This window comes from Gopherus evgoodei, chromosome 7 (assembly GCF_007399415.2).
Source record: "Gopherus evgoodei ecotype Sinaloan lineage chromosome 7, rGopEvg1_v1.p, whole genome shotgun sequence".
Taxonomy (NCBI): Eukaryota; Metazoa; Chordata; order Testudines; family Testudinidae; genus Gopherus; species Gopherus evgoodei.
In genome coordinates, this window is record NC_044328.1 from 121,712,810 (window position 1) to 121,729,275 (window position 16,466).

The 16,466-nt window shown below is 42.7% G+C and overlaps 1 protein-coding gene across 1 annotated transcript in view; it reads right to left on the reverse strand.

Moving 5' to 3' along the window:
- Positions 1–15,389, reverse strand: part of LOC115655250 — a 50,186-nt gene extending 34,797 nt beyond the window's left edge. Inside the window, exons 1-4 of the mRNA XM_030570494.1 lie at positions 15,374–15,389; positions 6,007–6,163; positions 3,037–3,128; positions 1,865–2,097 (exon numbers count right to left, since the gene is read on the reverse strand). Coding sequence (XP_030426354.1) covers positions 1,865–2,097; positions 3,037–3,128; positions 6,007–6,163; positions 15,374–15,389 — 498 coding nt within the window. The remainder of the gene's footprint in view (positions 1–1,864; positions 2,098–3,036; positions 3,129–6,006; positions 6,164–15,373) is intronic.
- Positions 15,390–16,466: the final 1,077 nt, after the last annotated feature.

The following is a 16,466-nucleotide window of genomic DNA, read 5'->3' on the forward strand; positions in this document are numbered from 1 at the left end:
AGAACAGAGCAACTATAATATGATCCATCTCTTGTCATCCAGTTAGAGGCTTAGGGATACTAGAGCATGGTGCTACATCCCTGACCATTTTGGCTAATAGCCATTGATGGAGCTATCCCCCATGATCTTATCTAATGAACCCAGTATTGTTTTGGCTTTCACAACACCCTCCTGGCAATGAGTTCCACAGGCTGTAGTTAATCTAACAAAATTCCCATCTCCTAAGAGAGTGATCCTACTCCTGTTGAAGTCAATGACAAATCGTTCATTGACTTCATTGGTGCAGGGTCAAGTGCTGATACAGTAATTCTTCAATTGTTTCATAACAAGGAATCCACAGCCATGAGGCAATAGGCACCTCCAACCAAATAGCAAACACCTTTGACTCCCACTAGCTTAAATGGGAGTTCAAGGCATTGAGCCTCCTGCAGGATTGTGCTTGGAATGTTCTTTTGGTGGTTGCTGATAAGAAGCAAGAGGAAGATATAAAATCAATTGCAGCATTACGATTCAAGGATTTAATTTTCATGTCTTCGCTCCCATTCTGGTCCCTTCTTTAATCTCTTCACAGCAGGTACCCCGCCGGCCTCTACATATTTTAATTCAGTCACAGTAAGTCAGTTGCACAGAATGAGCACTAGAGAGCAACAGCAATTCAATTATTTTCACACTCACTGCAGGGAGCAAGGATTTTAACCACCACTCGTTGCAGGTGATCTGTACCATTTCATGTTCAGGATGCATGCCAAAGCTCTTTGTTTCTTTCCTATTAAATGCATAGGTCACAAAAGCCAGAGGTCAAAAAGCTCCTGGCCATTCAATTTTAGAAATGAATACAATCCCTGTTAATGCAAATAATGTTACAGCTGAGCCCACACTTTAAACTGATGTCATTTTCAGTCTCAAATTGATTGGCATAAGTACTAGAAATGTTCCTTACTTAATGATGTCTACCATGGGTTATCAGCAGAAATAGAACCCTTAACCTTCAGAATCAAATGTTTGGGTAGCTAACATTTCAGATAAAAGGAGTGCCTCCATTAGCAGGTATCAGTGGTAGGCTTTACTCTCCCATGGGACCAGCCAATGGACAAGACAAACCAACTCTAGCTACCATGCTAGATAATGCTTTGGAAGTGGAAAACTTTTGTCCTGATTCCCTGATTGTGTCATCAGTTGGAAGATATCTAGAGAGTATCACCAAAGCGAAGACCTCTACCACTTCAGCTACAGAACTTGGTCCCTCTCTTATAAATTGTACCAGATGGCTAGTCTCTGTGGGGTCAGTCACAGAGGGCCACATGTATACTTTGCCCATGTGTTGCTTTGGGAATCATAGGCTCTGATCCAAAGCTCATTAAAATTAGTGGAAAAGCTTCAATTGACTTCTATGGAGGTGATCCAAAGTCCACTGAATTTAGAGATGAATTGTTCTCCTGATTAAAAAGTTTCAATGCTTCTAGATAGGGAAAAGAAACAATACCATGTGATTTAGCAGTCCAGTCACACACCAGGAATAACAAATAGCCCCCAACTAAATAGTTGAAATGAACAGTTCTTGAACAATCCACGCCCTGAACTTTTTTTTTTTTTTGCATATTTGCAAATGACAAAGAAATCAGGATAAATCTGCAAACAACTTGTGGACAGGACTAAATGTATTTGCAACCAATACCAGAACCAGCTCTAAAATGAATGTCCCCTTCCTTAAGATTGTAACCACTTTGGGCAGGAAACGTCTTTTTGTTCTGTGTTTGTAAAGCATCTCATGTTAAATGGGATACTGGGGCTCCTAGATACTATAATAATACAAATAATGAATTATTATTATTTATTAATTAACAATAATAATAGGTGAGTTTACCTCCAAAGTGTCTGCTATTGGCCCCACTTTCACACTTATCTGTTTAACATGAGATGAGTAATCAGACGCTTCCTGGCTTTTCACTTCAAGATATGGCTCTACTGCACACAAAATTATTTTTCCATCATCTGGCAATGCTTCCGCCATAGCAAGGATACTGTAACCTTTAAGTCTGCCAATTAATAAAATCCTCTTGGCTCCAACCATATGAACAAACATCCTGAGAACTTGGCCTATTCAAAGAATAGAAGAAACTGTTAAAAATAACCATATTAAAGACAATACACTATACATTGTTCACAATGAAAATTAAATCTAACTTCTAAGTGATCATTCTTTTTTTTTTTTAATCACATCGTAAAACACTTTAGGGGTTTAGCAACAGAATCTGACAGCATCTCATCTAAAACACTGCTAACGACAACAGAATGAAGGTACTGGTTTTAAGTGTAGAATCTTTATCATCAATGCTGGTACTGTTTAAGTGCTTGTTAAATAGTACTTGAAATATTGCATATTTTAACATTCTCCCCAGAAGAAAATGGTTTTAAGATGTCTCCTGTATTCTTTCTGGGACCAGGTTAAAAAAAATCACATTAGCTTGCATTTGCTCTTAGAGTCATTATCCCTAGACAGCATCATCATTTAAGAAATTTATCATCAGCGCTGTCCTTTGAACAATGTATTAGTGTAATACATTACAAGAGTGCTTCACTGCAACGATGTATCATGGAAAAGATGGCAACATCTGGGAAGAATGAGTCCAGGAATAGATTTAGTGCAATAGCTTTGCACGTGAACACAACCCCAAGTGTCGTTAGTTTGGAGAGGACCAATACTTGCCCCACTGCGAGCACACATAAACAACCTCTGCCAACCTGCCATTTAAAAAAAAAATTGCCCTTCACCGCATTAATCTGATCTCTTTATTGTTTGTGGAAGAGGCAGAGCAGGTTTGAAAATTAGATTTTCAAGAAAAATGAAGAATCCAGCCATAGAAAAACCCCTCATTTAAATCCTTTTTGTCTCAAACACTTTCACATTGTCTGTCTACATCCATCAAACCCTCTCTCCGGACGCATGGGATATAGCGGGACGAGCATCATGGTCTTACTGGTATCTGGCATTCAAAATTTGTAGCATTTAATTATGACTTGGACTGATGGACTTGCCTTTTAGATAGCCAGAGGCACATTCTTTATGAGGCTTAACTTTTGTTTCAACGCCTGCAACGTTCAGTTGCCAGCCTTCAAGTGAGGCTGTTCTAAAAAGGAAACAATCAGCTGAGTGTTAGTGTCTTGTACAAAATCTGCAAATCTCTCCCCCTCCAACCCCCCCCCCCCCCCATACACAATAACATGAGACAGGGCATGCCCACAAATAATGGAATGATATGCAAGATCATTGGGGCCCGGAAGAACAACTGGTACCCTGAATGACAAAGGTCCCCAGAGGGCTCTGTAGCAGGCAAGCAGCATCACAAGAAGAATAGATTGCTCTGCTGTGGTAAATTCCAGAGCCTCCTGTGCTCCACAAGTCACAGAATTCAGTGTCCATCTAGCTCTAGGATAGCAAAAACTCCTTAGGCATTAGGTAGGATGTGGTCATGGTTTATATAAAACAGAACAGCTGTAAAGGAAAGGAGATCCTTCATTGAGAGCTGATGTGCGGCACCTCCCCAGCTGTTCTTGGTATGTTATCTCTGTGACCTTCATGTAGCAGTGCTCTTCTGCGCTGGAAATTCCAAACGGAGCTACTGCCTTCAGAAAACTCAACTCCTTGGAGATGGAGCTCATGTAACCTCCTTCCTGTAACCTGGGAAGAACTCACTGGAGTCGCCAGGCCTTATTTCACAGAGCCTAACTAGCATCAGATCTGGCGCTTCCATTTAGGCGACCTAGGCGGTCTCCTAGGGCACCAGGATTTGGGAGGGAGGCATTTTGTGGCCCTCGGCGGCAATTTGGCGGTGGGGGGGTCCTTCCACACTCCGGGTATTCGGCGGCAATTCTGCAGTGGGTCCTTCACTCGCTCTGGGACCCACTGCTGAAGTGCTCTGAAGACTGGGAGCACGGAAGGACCCCCCCACACCACCACTGAATTGCCGCCAACCGGGAGTGCGGAAGGACCCCTGCCTAGGGCACCAAAAACACTGGCGCAGCTCCTGACTAGCATACAGTGTATGCCAATCAAACAGGACTAAATAAGGGTATGTCTCCACAGCAGCTAAACACCCTGGCCTGTGTCAGATGATCTGGGCTTGTGGGGCTCAGGCTACAGGGCTGTAAAACTGCTATGTAAAGTTTCAGGCGTGGGCGGGTGCCCGAGCACTGGGACCCCAGGAGTAGGGAGGCTCTGCTCTGGAAAGAAGATAGCATGGGATATCAAAGAAGACAAGAGCCACCAGGCAGGCAAGATTCCCCCATCTGAAGAGAATAGACGCCACCGCTGTCAATCCCAGGAGGCTTGTGATGCTTCTACAGGCCAGAATTTTACACCACGGAAGCTATTTTTACTCTCCTCCCCCGCCAACCTTCAGTAAAATGAGAAAGAATTCATAACCCATATCAGACACACTCAGATAATCCAAGCCTTGACGAGCTGAACATTTCCTATAACCTCTTTTCTGCCCCTCACAAATGCTTTAACAACTTTAATAAGATAATGTATAGCTATTATCACACAGCTAGTGCAAGTCAAACAACTATCAGCTATTATTTCAGCAACAGAACTAATGCTCAGCGTTCCCATAATCCACAGACTGGAACAGTTTACACATTGTCAATTTCAGAAAGAACTGGCTTTTTCCACAGATCAGAATTTATGCTGATAGATGGGAACTATTTAGCAGACCCCACACACCCAGGTAATATGCTGCAGCTGTAAGAGGAATAATGAGAGTATCAACTGGACTTCTGAATTAATGATACCTAAAATTAGTTTAATTAATTAGTTTAGTTACTAAAATAATTTAGTTAGCAGCATAATTAATATTTGTAAAGCACTTTTGAAATAAAAGCTCTACTGCATACAAAGGCTATTATTGTTGGGCTGAATCCTCAGGCTCCTAATATGTTTTATATAGAAAGTTCATCTGTGTTTACTCCTAACTAGAAGAAGCAAATAGAGAACAGCATTTAAAAAAACCAATGGCTGCATTCGAGCAGGATCTCCAGTGTTGCAGTCTGTTAAAAACACAGCTTGTTCTTATTATTAGTGGTTAAATCCTGACATTCTTTCTGAGGCCTTGATCCTGCAATGATTTCCCCCCATGCGGGGGAAATCCCTGCGCCTGGACAGAGCCCCAGTGAAGTCCATGTGAAGGTCAAGGTAGAATTGGGCCTTAGCTATTAACCAATTGTTTTGCCAAGTCCTTACTCAGACAAATTCCCTAGTTTTCCAGGAACAGAGAAGAATCAAGCCCCTTCTTTCTTGGCTCTCCTAAAACCAGTCCAAAAAGCCATTGCACTGTGGCTTTTTAATGAGTTCTAAAAGAGAAGAAAACTGTTAAATGGTATGCATATGGTGAATCTACCAATGGGGGCAATGAATTCTCCATCTCTTGAAGTCTTCAGATCAAGACTGGATGCCTTTCTGAAAGATATGCTTTAGTCAAATACAAGTCCTGGAGCTCAATATGGGTAACTGGATCACATTCTATGGCTTGTGTTCCACACAAGGTCTCTTTTATTCAGATTGTTATACCATGCTCATCACCACAGTATCAGAGCGTCTACCATTAGTGCATTAAGGAACATGACTAACATCTGTCTTATGTTTGTTTTCTCATCCTCTCCCCAGGGGGAGAAGTGTGTGCAGTGCAGTTTTGATTTGGATTTTTTTATTATTATATTTTAAATATTTAATATATAACAAACATGTAGCAATGTGTGTGTGTGTTTGCATGCACCACCCCCCACCCCACATAGTTACATTGCTTTGTGTTTGTGTTAGAGAAGGCAAGGTTAAAGAAATGTGCCTTGCACTTTACAGTGGAAGGAGGTGAGGTTGTTGTTCCTGCAGGAGTTTATTCCACAGTCTTGGGGCAGCCTTAAGATTATGGGTCCCTTAGGCCCTTAAAAATCTACGGCTTTAGGGATCAGACCATGAGAAAAATGCACAAGGTAATAAGTAAATCTCATTACTTTGCAGTTGCCATTGCGTCCAGGTAAGGGTCCAGTCCAACAGCAACCTCCAGAGCTTTCTGTAAATAATGCTTTAGCTGTTCAGGAACATGCGAGTCACTGTGGGCTATTTCTCTGGCTTTCCTGAGGTTCCCAGCAATGAGCCCCATTAGTGTTTCTGAAAGAGAACACAGAAAAGGAAATACATTTCAAACTGAATGTGGCAGTACCTGGTACAGTGATTTTGTGACTGCTGAGGGTTTAATGGTTGTCCAGTGGAAAATGTGGGGGGAAGAAGGGGGAGATGGAGGGCAAAATTAAAACTTTTCTGTTTTTGAAACCTGGAAACCAAATTTTGTTTTTTTGACAAAATGAAAACAAAATAAAACAATTCCATAAAAAATCCAAACTAAGTAAAAAAAAAAATCCAGACATTTTATTGAAAATATTCATCAAAAACACATAGAATTTTTCAACTTGCTCTTGTAGACATCAAGACCTTCTGCTCCAAAACATGCAGGCCCCTCTCGCCTGATTTGAAGGAAAATCTCCATTAAATGTACAAACAGCCACTAAAGGGTATTTGATGTGTATATAAACCACTGGTGAGTGTGTTACATAATTCTTTCTGTGCCTGATTTACAGGGGCAGAGTCTGTTATAGCCCCATCACGGAAGCCTCAGCTTTTAGTTTATGATTCTAGCTCCAGCAGTCCTGGTTCAATCCCTGTGTGTCTGCCAAGATGGAGTTGTCTCTTTCTCATATTTATATATATACACACACACACACACCCCTACCTCTCTGACATTCTGTCTGGTACAGGGCAGTGGTATGCACGCACACAGTATTACATGTTCCACCAGTCAAACAAAGTTTGTCTTAAAGCACCTGGGTGTTTAAAATGAACATGCTGGTCCGTGGTTCAAACTGCTCATTAGCAATGATCAGGAATTTTTGATAAAGCAGGTTTTTTTTGGAGAGGAGAGACTGACTCTACAGCTTGGTGGTCAGGGCAATCTCATGGGATGTGGGAGAACCAGGTTTAAATCCCTGCTCCAAATTAGGAAGAGTGGGGACTTTGACCTAGGTGTCTTCCCCCCCCGACTTCCATACCACATGACAGCCTTAAGCACTGGGATGTTGGCTTCTCTGGGGTCACTCTTTCTCTGCACTGGATTCTGTGAACATTTTTGAAAGGTCTTTGGTTTGTCTCACCGACGAACGGGAAAAACTTCTGAAATCTCAAACATTTTCACAGGTTGGGAAAACTGTTTCTTGCCCAGCTCTGCTGTCACTGAACTATATCATATTCAACTACAGGCACAGAAATCAGCATCTTGAGTTAAAGGAACTGCACTATTAAGCATTGCAGTATTAGGACTTCTATCTGTAGCAGTAAGTCATCAGCAGGGACTGAACATGGAGGTTCTGATTTTCAAAGCACTTGAGCTAAAGAGCCACTTCTGGTGGGTTAGTGACAGGAGCAGACTCTCAAACCTCTCTACATGATCAAGGAGTGTAGCTGCACTGCATCTGGGTGCGAGCCTCCCAGGCCAGGTACCACTGAGTTGTGTGGTCTCATGCTAACACACTAAAAATAGCTGTGTAGACCTGCTGCTCAGAATGGAGCTGGAGGGCGGGGGGGTGGGGGGGGTGGGGCTTGAGAGTCCAAGCCGCAATGTCAAAGCAATGTCTACACAGCTATTATTAGTGCACTAGCATGAGCCCTGTTAAGACAACCCTGTGGGCCTGGGCTGGGAGGCTTGGCCGCAGGTGTAGTGTAGAGGTATCCCAGGAGAAAAAGAACCACTCCCAGATCTTTTTCATGAACCAGCCTGCGGTGGCAACTCTGTGGGTGCTCTGGGGTTGGATCACCCACTGAAAAAAAAATTGTGGGTGCTCAGCACCCACCAGTCACAGCTGTTCGGCAGCTCAGGGAGGAGCTTGGGGGAGGGTGGAGATCAGCCAGTGGGGACCTCAGGGGAGGGTCAGAAAGAGGCAGAGTGAGGGCAGAACCTTAGGAGAAGGGGCAGAGTGCGGAGGTGGCCTTGGGGTGGAGCGGAGTGGGGATAGAGCATCCCAAGGGAAAAGAAAACGTCAGGGCCTATGGAACCAGCCACTTTCAGATGAGATGCTTGCAGTGACATTTCTTCAGGTTGAGAGAAGCAGTGACACAAGTCACACCAGCCAGTCGTGCACAAAGCATTTCCACTAGCAGCTCACTCAAGGTGCCTAGCTGCAAAGTCTTAGCACGTGACAATCATGCTGCCTTTTTTGCACAGGTTCTCACTGAAAGCTTTTAGCACCATACAGTGAAAATCAAATGGGGAGGGGGGGCGTGGCAACTCTCCATAACAGCAGCAGTATGATCCAGTATAACAGTAGATTCACATTAGCAGAATTTTTCCAATCTCCATTTGTCAAAATTCATGCTATGCTGTGAAAGGATCTGAGGACAGCAATTTCAGGGCAGGACAAATCAAGCAGTTTTTAACACAAGGGGAGTTTAGTTGTTTTCTGAAAGGCAACGTTTTATTTTCTCTGTGATAGATAAGCTGCTAAAGAACATCACAGCAGTGAAGAGGACCAAAGGGCTACAGCCTTGGCTCCCAAAGGCCTGATCAGCACCAAAACCTGCAGGTAGTCTGTGCCACATGGCTGGCCACACCCACCCATATGTAATACTCTTGAGTGGGGCGTGGCTTCCTCAACAGGGAGGTCTGTAATGGAACTGCAACTATATGGCTCCACCTGCTGACTTACAAACCGTGCCTGAGCCAAGGATGAGGACAAGATGCAACACCCGGCGAGCTGGTCACAGAATGACCTGGCAGCAAAATTCCATCTCCCCCGATGACTGAAGAGCCTTCATCTGAACAGCTCATAGGCAAGTCCCCGCACACCAACCTCACTCCCCAGCAGGAGTAGGTCGGGACATGGGAGCGCCATTTTTCCAGGGCCCCCCCCAATTGGCCGGGGCCCCCGGGCACACACCTCATTGTCCCAGTTGCTAATTCGCCACCGCCGAGGGCGATTTGTTCCAGTCCCGTTTCTGTAACTGACACAGTAGCAGATGTTGATAATCTGACCCCACATTAGATCTCATCCTGATCTCTAATACAGAGAAATTGGCTTAAGGCCTGAAGCATGAGGTTTAATATACCTTGCAAAAATGTTTATCGTTAATTATGATAACTCTGCATATCCACAGAAATGTCTAATCCCTCTTTGAATCTTCCTAAATTCTCAGCCCCAACAACTTCCGGTGGGCATGAGTTCCCTAGTCCAGATACATGTTTGGTGACAGTCTATTTCCTCATATTAGTTTTGAATTCGCCACCTTTTAATTTAATGGAATTAAATTATGTTCTTGTATTGAAAGAGAAGGAGAAAAGAAACTCTGATTTATCTTTTGCCGAGCATTTCTTATTCACTCTGAACATGCAAAGGTTGACAATGCAGGAAAAGAAAAGGTTTGCCTCCAGTCTACAATTTTTAAAATCAGTGAGTTACATTAGTTTGAGTAACAGACACAGATTCAGTTAATTTGCCAGAACATTTGCCTGCCAATCAAGACATTTTGTAATTCAACCCCACCTTTATTATAACACCAACCTCCGGTGCCAGGAATTGTGATGGTGAGAGCTACGTGCCAACATAAACATTACACAATCTGCCCAGGAAGTGCTGCACTTATTAATGATATGTTGACCCAACAGCAGAGGTCAGAATTGCTTTAGTTTATGCAAGAGTCAGATAAGTCCAATCAGGACACAATTCATGGCTAGCCCCCTATCAAAGGCTACATGCTATTCTGAACTTTTTAAATTATATTTCTGCTCTGCATAATCTAGGTAAGTGATAAGAAAACATTTAAGCAGCCACTCCTCTCCTTTGTTGCCTTGGGGAAGGACCTGCCATTTTTCGATTGCTTGGTTGTATAATACCAAGCACAATGAGACTCCAAACTGGTTGAGGCTTCTAGGCACTATCACAATACAAATAACAGCTCCCTCATTTTCAGTGTGCACTACACATATTTGACTGCATTTTCTTTTTTTCTTCCCTAAGTTTCTCTTGAAGACAGCAGATCCTCCCACAATCTCCTTTCGACACCTGTCTTCCTTCTCTTCACCCCATTCCCCTCGTTCTACCTTTCTGCGCCCTCCCCAGCCAATCTAGCAACATAACTTCAGTGTGTGTGTGCGCGAAGGGGAAGTGACTCGTCAGAAGTTGGATAACACTCCCAGATCCAACGCCAAAAGGGAGCCACAAACACAGGGCAGGCAGGAGCTACCTGGAGCTGTGGGCAGCTGCTCCACGGAGTGGCAGCACCTTACAGAAAAAACAATCCAGCAGTTCTTAAAACAGAACCACAACTGTTCAGCACCAGTCAGCATGCCCCAGTTGCAGGTTGAGAACCCCTTCTTTTTTTTCCCACAGAAAGGAATCAGAGGGAGGTTATAACTTCTGGATAGAGCCAAGCTAATTTGGGACAGACTTAGATAATTTTGGATTCAGATAAGCATTTAGAAAACTCAAAAGTCAAAAAAAAAAGAGCAGAGTATGAGGGACTCTCTGTATACTTTGTGTCATATACCAGCAAAGAATGCAGCTCTAGGTATAAGATAGTGTAATTCCATTGACTCCAATGGAACTGTGCCAATTTGCACCAATGGAGAATTTGGATATATTCAGGATTCATATATACATGAAGTTTGGGCAAATGATGAGAGGGTGGAAAGATAAAAGGTGAAAGACCCAAGCCAACCTTCTTCCCCAACAGTCAACTCCAATGCAGAGTCAATGACTATACATATAAAATGAGGGGATCTAAATTAGAGAGAGAGAGAGAGAGAGAGAGATCTTGGAGTCATTGTGAATAGTTCTCTGAAAACATCCACTCAATCTGCAGCAGCAGTCAAAAAGGCCAACAAAATGCTGGGAATCATTAAGAAAGGGATAGATAAGAATCATATTGCCTCTACATAAATCCATGGTATGCCAACATCTTGAATACTGCATACAGCTGTGGTCGCCCCATCTCAAAAAACATATATTGGACTTAGAAAAGGTTCAGAAAAGGGCAACAAAAATGATTAGGGGTATGGAACGGCTGCCATCTGAGGAGAGATTAATAAGACTTGGACTTTTCAGCTTGGAAAAGAGATGACAAAGGGGGAGATGATAGAGGTCTATAAAATCATGACTGGTGTGAAGAAAGTAAATAAGGAAGTGTTATTTACTCCTTCTCATAACACAAGAACTAGGGGCCACCAAATGCAATTAATAGGCAGCAGGTTTAAAACAAACTAAAGGAAGTATTTTTTCACTCAACGCACAGTCAACCTGTGCAACTCTTTGCCAGAGGATGTTGTGAAGGCCAAGATTATAACAGGGTTCAAAAAAGAACTAGAAACATTCATGAAGGATAGATCCATCAATGGCTTTTAGCCAGGATTTGCAGAGATGGTGTGCCTAGCCTCCTTTTGCCAGAAGCTGGGAATGGGCAACAGGGGATGGATCACCTGATTACCTGTTCTGTTCATTCCCTCTGGGACACCTGGCATTGGCCACTGTCAGTAGACAGGATATTGGGCTAGATGGACCTTTGGTCTGACCCAGTATGGCCATTCTTATGTACTTACAAGTGAAGGCTTGATCCAGCAAAAACACAAGAATGTGAGTAAGATTAAATCTTTGCAAGATCAGACCTGTACAGCATCCACTGGGAGGCTTGAGTTATAGGCTCAGACGGACCCTGTCTACTATATGAAATAAAACAGGAATCTAAGTGTATTATCTAACTCCTGGTGAATCAGTTTTATTGTTACACAATGAAGCTGGATTGAAGGGGAAGAAGGGTGAAGTAGAAAGAGGTGAAGAGTTTGCAGGCTGAGCAAGTGAATGCGGGGGGTCTGGGAAGTGGTAAGTGTAGCAGTCAAGGGGGAGATCTTGTCTTCAAGAGAAACAGGAAAATATTGTCAAATAAATGCCTATTAGTGATCATCTGGCATATCAGGCATCGGATCTTGCCTTAAGATAGTTCTGTTCTTAAGTTTTTGCAAGGTAAGGATCTACAGCTGGGAAAAGGAAGGAGAAAAAGGAGTGGATGGGGGATCGTGAAAAGAGAAACGCAACTTAATTACACACCATCACTTAGGGAATCATTATTATTTGTGAGTAATTATGTTCAATATCTTTTTTATTTCATGTGCATCATTTAAATTAGATAATTTTAGCACAAGACTCTATTTTAAAGGGTAGTGCCTTGTTTAATACCTGATTTGTAGAGAGACGACCATCATGTGTGTATGCTGACATGCACCATATGCTACACACTTCCCAGACAAAGAAGGGTTCCTGAAGCAGCTCAGAGTCTCAGAACATACAGATGATAGGGGAAATGGGACAGACAAACAGGGATTTATTGGTCCACATGGCAGAAGTGGGAGCTGATATGTGCGTTGGGTGGGGACGATAAGGATGAACTCAGAGAGGTTGTACTATACATAGGGACCCACGCTGAAGAAAGCAAAAAGATGATTGTGCACCAATCTAACAAATGCCAGGAGTAGTTTGGGTTTTGCAATGAAAAAGCCAGGGATGACTTTGGCCACAGGGCCCATTTTTTCTGAACTCCAGAGGTATGAGGGGAGCAGAGATTGGATACGGCAGTGGCTGGTTTCCATGTATGATTCCAATTCTGGGGCCATCTCTATTTCACATGTCCCACACTCTTATTCCTTCCTTATAATAACTAATGCCATTTTATAACCACAATCTGGGCCAGATTTTCCAAATGGCTCCAAACAACCCCCATCCCCATTTAGTCACCAAAGTAAGGTCTGGATTAGCAGAATGGCTCAGCACGTTTGGGGCTGAATCCGTTTGAAAATCTGGCCCTAAGTGCTACAATGGGATGAGCTGAGCACTTGACAATCTAACTCAGACTCTTCAGGATGGTTTTGGCAGTCAGCCTCAATGATGCATCTCAGGCATTAGCAACGTCTCCCTGCAACATTCATAAATGTACACCCACTGAGACACTTTCCCAAGTACCTCTGTTCACATAAACCACAAGAGCAAAACTCAAGTGGTTTCTTTGCATCAGCCAAAGTTTAAGAATAGAATCATAGACATAAAGGAGAAGCTGGATTCTACTGAGAATTTCTGAGCCAAATTTTGCAGTTGGAACCCACATATATTAAAAGTCCACAGTGCCAAAGGGACCATGTGGTCTTCAAATGGCTGATTCTGTTCTTTTTGCAGAACTCAACAGCCAGACGAAATAAGAGGTGGCTTGACAAAGGATCTGATCCAAACCTCTTTGAAAGCAATGAAGACTCGTATTGACTTCAGTGAACTTTGGATCAGACAGTGTTACATTCTCAGTCCCTGTGTACTTCAGGTGGGTCAAAACTCTGCGGACCCTTGCGCTGAAACATTTCCAGACATTAGGTATTTATTATGAGGCAACAGATGACCGAGGAAAAGCAAGAGAAAACACAAGTTTACAACAGCTTCTCTTTTACCTGTTGCCTTCCCTTGTAGTGTTACTGAAGGGCTGAGAACTCTTACATACTCATCTGCCTATGATAGGCATGTCCTGAAGTCAGGATAGCATGGCTAGTAATATAAAGAAAATCATTTTCATAGATGAAAATGGAATGTCATATATAATGTTTTATGCTGAGAACCTGATGCAAAGCCCTGAGAAATCATTGGGAGTTATTGACCTCAGTGGACTTTGAATCAAACCAGGATGGCTAAAAAGGAATGTTTTTTTTAATTGAATTTTCATTTTAATCAGACTTTATTTAAATATATTTTTTCTTTTTAAAAAATAAACCTATTTGAAAATAATGTCAACCGATATTAAGGCTTAGATTTACTATAGTAATCTACTAAAATCTTTTAAATTTAAATAGAATAATAATGTTCAATCAGTAGATTTGCTTCCAAAGCTTTAAAGAAATTCAAACTACTGAACTGGTGAAAGTATCTGACTTGGCACCTGGAACCAGAGCTTGTTGAAGTGCTAAACCAGCTTCTGACAGAAGTAGCCTTCTCTGCAGGTGCAGATAGAATATTTCCTTTGTTTCAGTTTATTCAACCACTTCAGTTCCATGACTAAAGTCAAAATTGAGAAACCAATAATGAGTTGAAAAAACAGGAAAGCTCATTTTGCTCTTCCAATTTATGAATAAAAACTAGGTTTGAAAGGATGAGATCTGCTAGTTCTAAAACCTTGAAAGAACTGCTGACCAGAAAGAATCAGTTCAATTTATAACTACCATTCATACTTCCTTGGTTTAATGTTTTAATAAATCAGTTTTAAATACAAAACAGGCTTTAATAAAGTTATTTCCACCTTCCTTATGTGCCTCTAACTAATAATTAAATAAGAAATACAGCATTCACCATTTTCTAACATAAAAAAGGTAAAATTTAAGAATCTTAATAAGGTATGTTGCTTCAATAAATGTGAATTGATATAGTGTATACTCCTGGTTAGTAAAAAGAAAACTTGTAAACTATAAACTATAACAACCCAAACTCAAGTGGTATAATTACTCACTAAATGTCAATAATTCAAATAATAAAAAAAAATAAAACATTTGGAAAGATATCCTAGCTCAGGGCAATAAAGAAGAAGATTTGCTATTTGAAGAAAACAGCTAGCTAAGAAAGACGTGTTTCCATAATACTGGAGAATGCACCTAAAAAAATAAGTATGGGGGGGAGAATCACCAGCTGGAGTCAATAGTCAGAAATGGAGGGAGATTTCAACAAAGCTATGACAATTTATACCAACAAAGCTTCTGCCTGAAAGCACATGTGCTTTTGAGAATAAAGATGATCCAGACTAGCAAACTAAGAATAGTTTATACCAAGCGCTATATGAAGCGGAGAGAATCCATTGCTCTTAACTATGTTGTCAATAGTATTCTCCTAAGTCTTTGTTAGCACTTCCTTGTATGGCAAGATCAGCTGGAGGATATGATTTACTGTCTGCCAAACATGTGACTTATTTCCCTATGAGGGAAAAAATGGATTGTGTCCATGTTTTAATTGAATCTAGAATGACTCACAGAGAGGGAACCCCAAAGAGATCTGTTGAGAACAGTTGCATTGCTAAGAGTTCTAGGATATTCCCAGAAGAGGAAACCCACAGATTCAACTGGCATCCTAGTTTCTCCTGCTCTGCTTGCCACTCCAGACAAAAGACAACCACTTGTCCCCAATAAATCATTAATGTGTATTTCCAGCACCAACACCTTCCCTCCCCAAACTGAAAAGGGAGAACCGACTGCTCTTGCATGGAACCCCAAACTCTGCAAAAAGCACAGACTGATTGAAATCAGCAGCAGGAGGAGAGATTTACCTGCAGGGCGGTGCATGATGCTCCAATTCGCCCAGATTCCAGGGGATGCTGCTGTCTCTGTGGCTGTGCAGTGCTCAACTTGTGTGTGTGTTCCTTTCCACGTGAGGGGCAGGGCTGAGATGGGGAGCACGTGGGCAGAGGCAGCAGAGCCTGTGGTTGCTGCCGGTTATGGAATGATTGCCCCTGGCTTGGGCTGGGCTTCTTAACCCCAGCTGCACCAGGCAGCACCCAGACTACTCCCACCCCCAGGCATTTCTGATAAGTGCACTGGGGCTGGGGAGAGCTAACCGCCTCACACAGAAGGCAGTGGAGTTTTGGCATCTATTTGTTTTATGTAAGTTGTTTGCTGGCAGCAGGACTACATGTCTGAGGTTTGGGAAGTTCTGGGACTAGGGGAGAAAATTCAGCAGTTACACAACCTTAGAGCTGCACAGTACAAAAGACTAGAGGTACGCCCCAACCAAATGCCCAGAGGTGACTTGTGAGGGGGCATAAGTCCCTCAGATTTCTGCCAGGTTTTATGTGCCCTGTCCCGAATCCTGCTGCATACCACCAGAACCTTTCAGTTGTGACCCCCACCTCTCCCCTGCCACTATCAACAGCTACGTGTCGCCTCTGCCCAGAGTCCCAAAGTCGGGAGGAATTTGAAATCCCCATAGCCCACGCTACATTTCCTAAGGGGTCTCTAGCTTTACAATAAGGTGACCCAACAGAGCAGGGTGTCAGGGTGCCTATAGTTCTGAAACCATCGCTGACAATGCCTGCTGAAACACCATTGCCTCATGCTGGTGATATTACCACATATCGGCCTGTGCGGAATTGTCCTGTTTTGGAGAAGGAGAATTGAGGAGCTGGCAGGTCAGCTCTGACAGGCTAGTGGAATATTCAGACTTTCCAAACCCAGGTCAGATCTATACCTTAGAAGTTGCATTGGTTGGGTTGGCCATGTCAGCCCCTTCTCTGAATCAATCCATCCATCTACGCCCTCCTTCTCTAGCACGTCAAACATAAGCTGCTGCTCTTTCCTTTCAAGGCCCTTCACAGTCAATCCTGGCCAGCCCTGTCATCTTTCATTTGTTATCAGGCTGTTGCT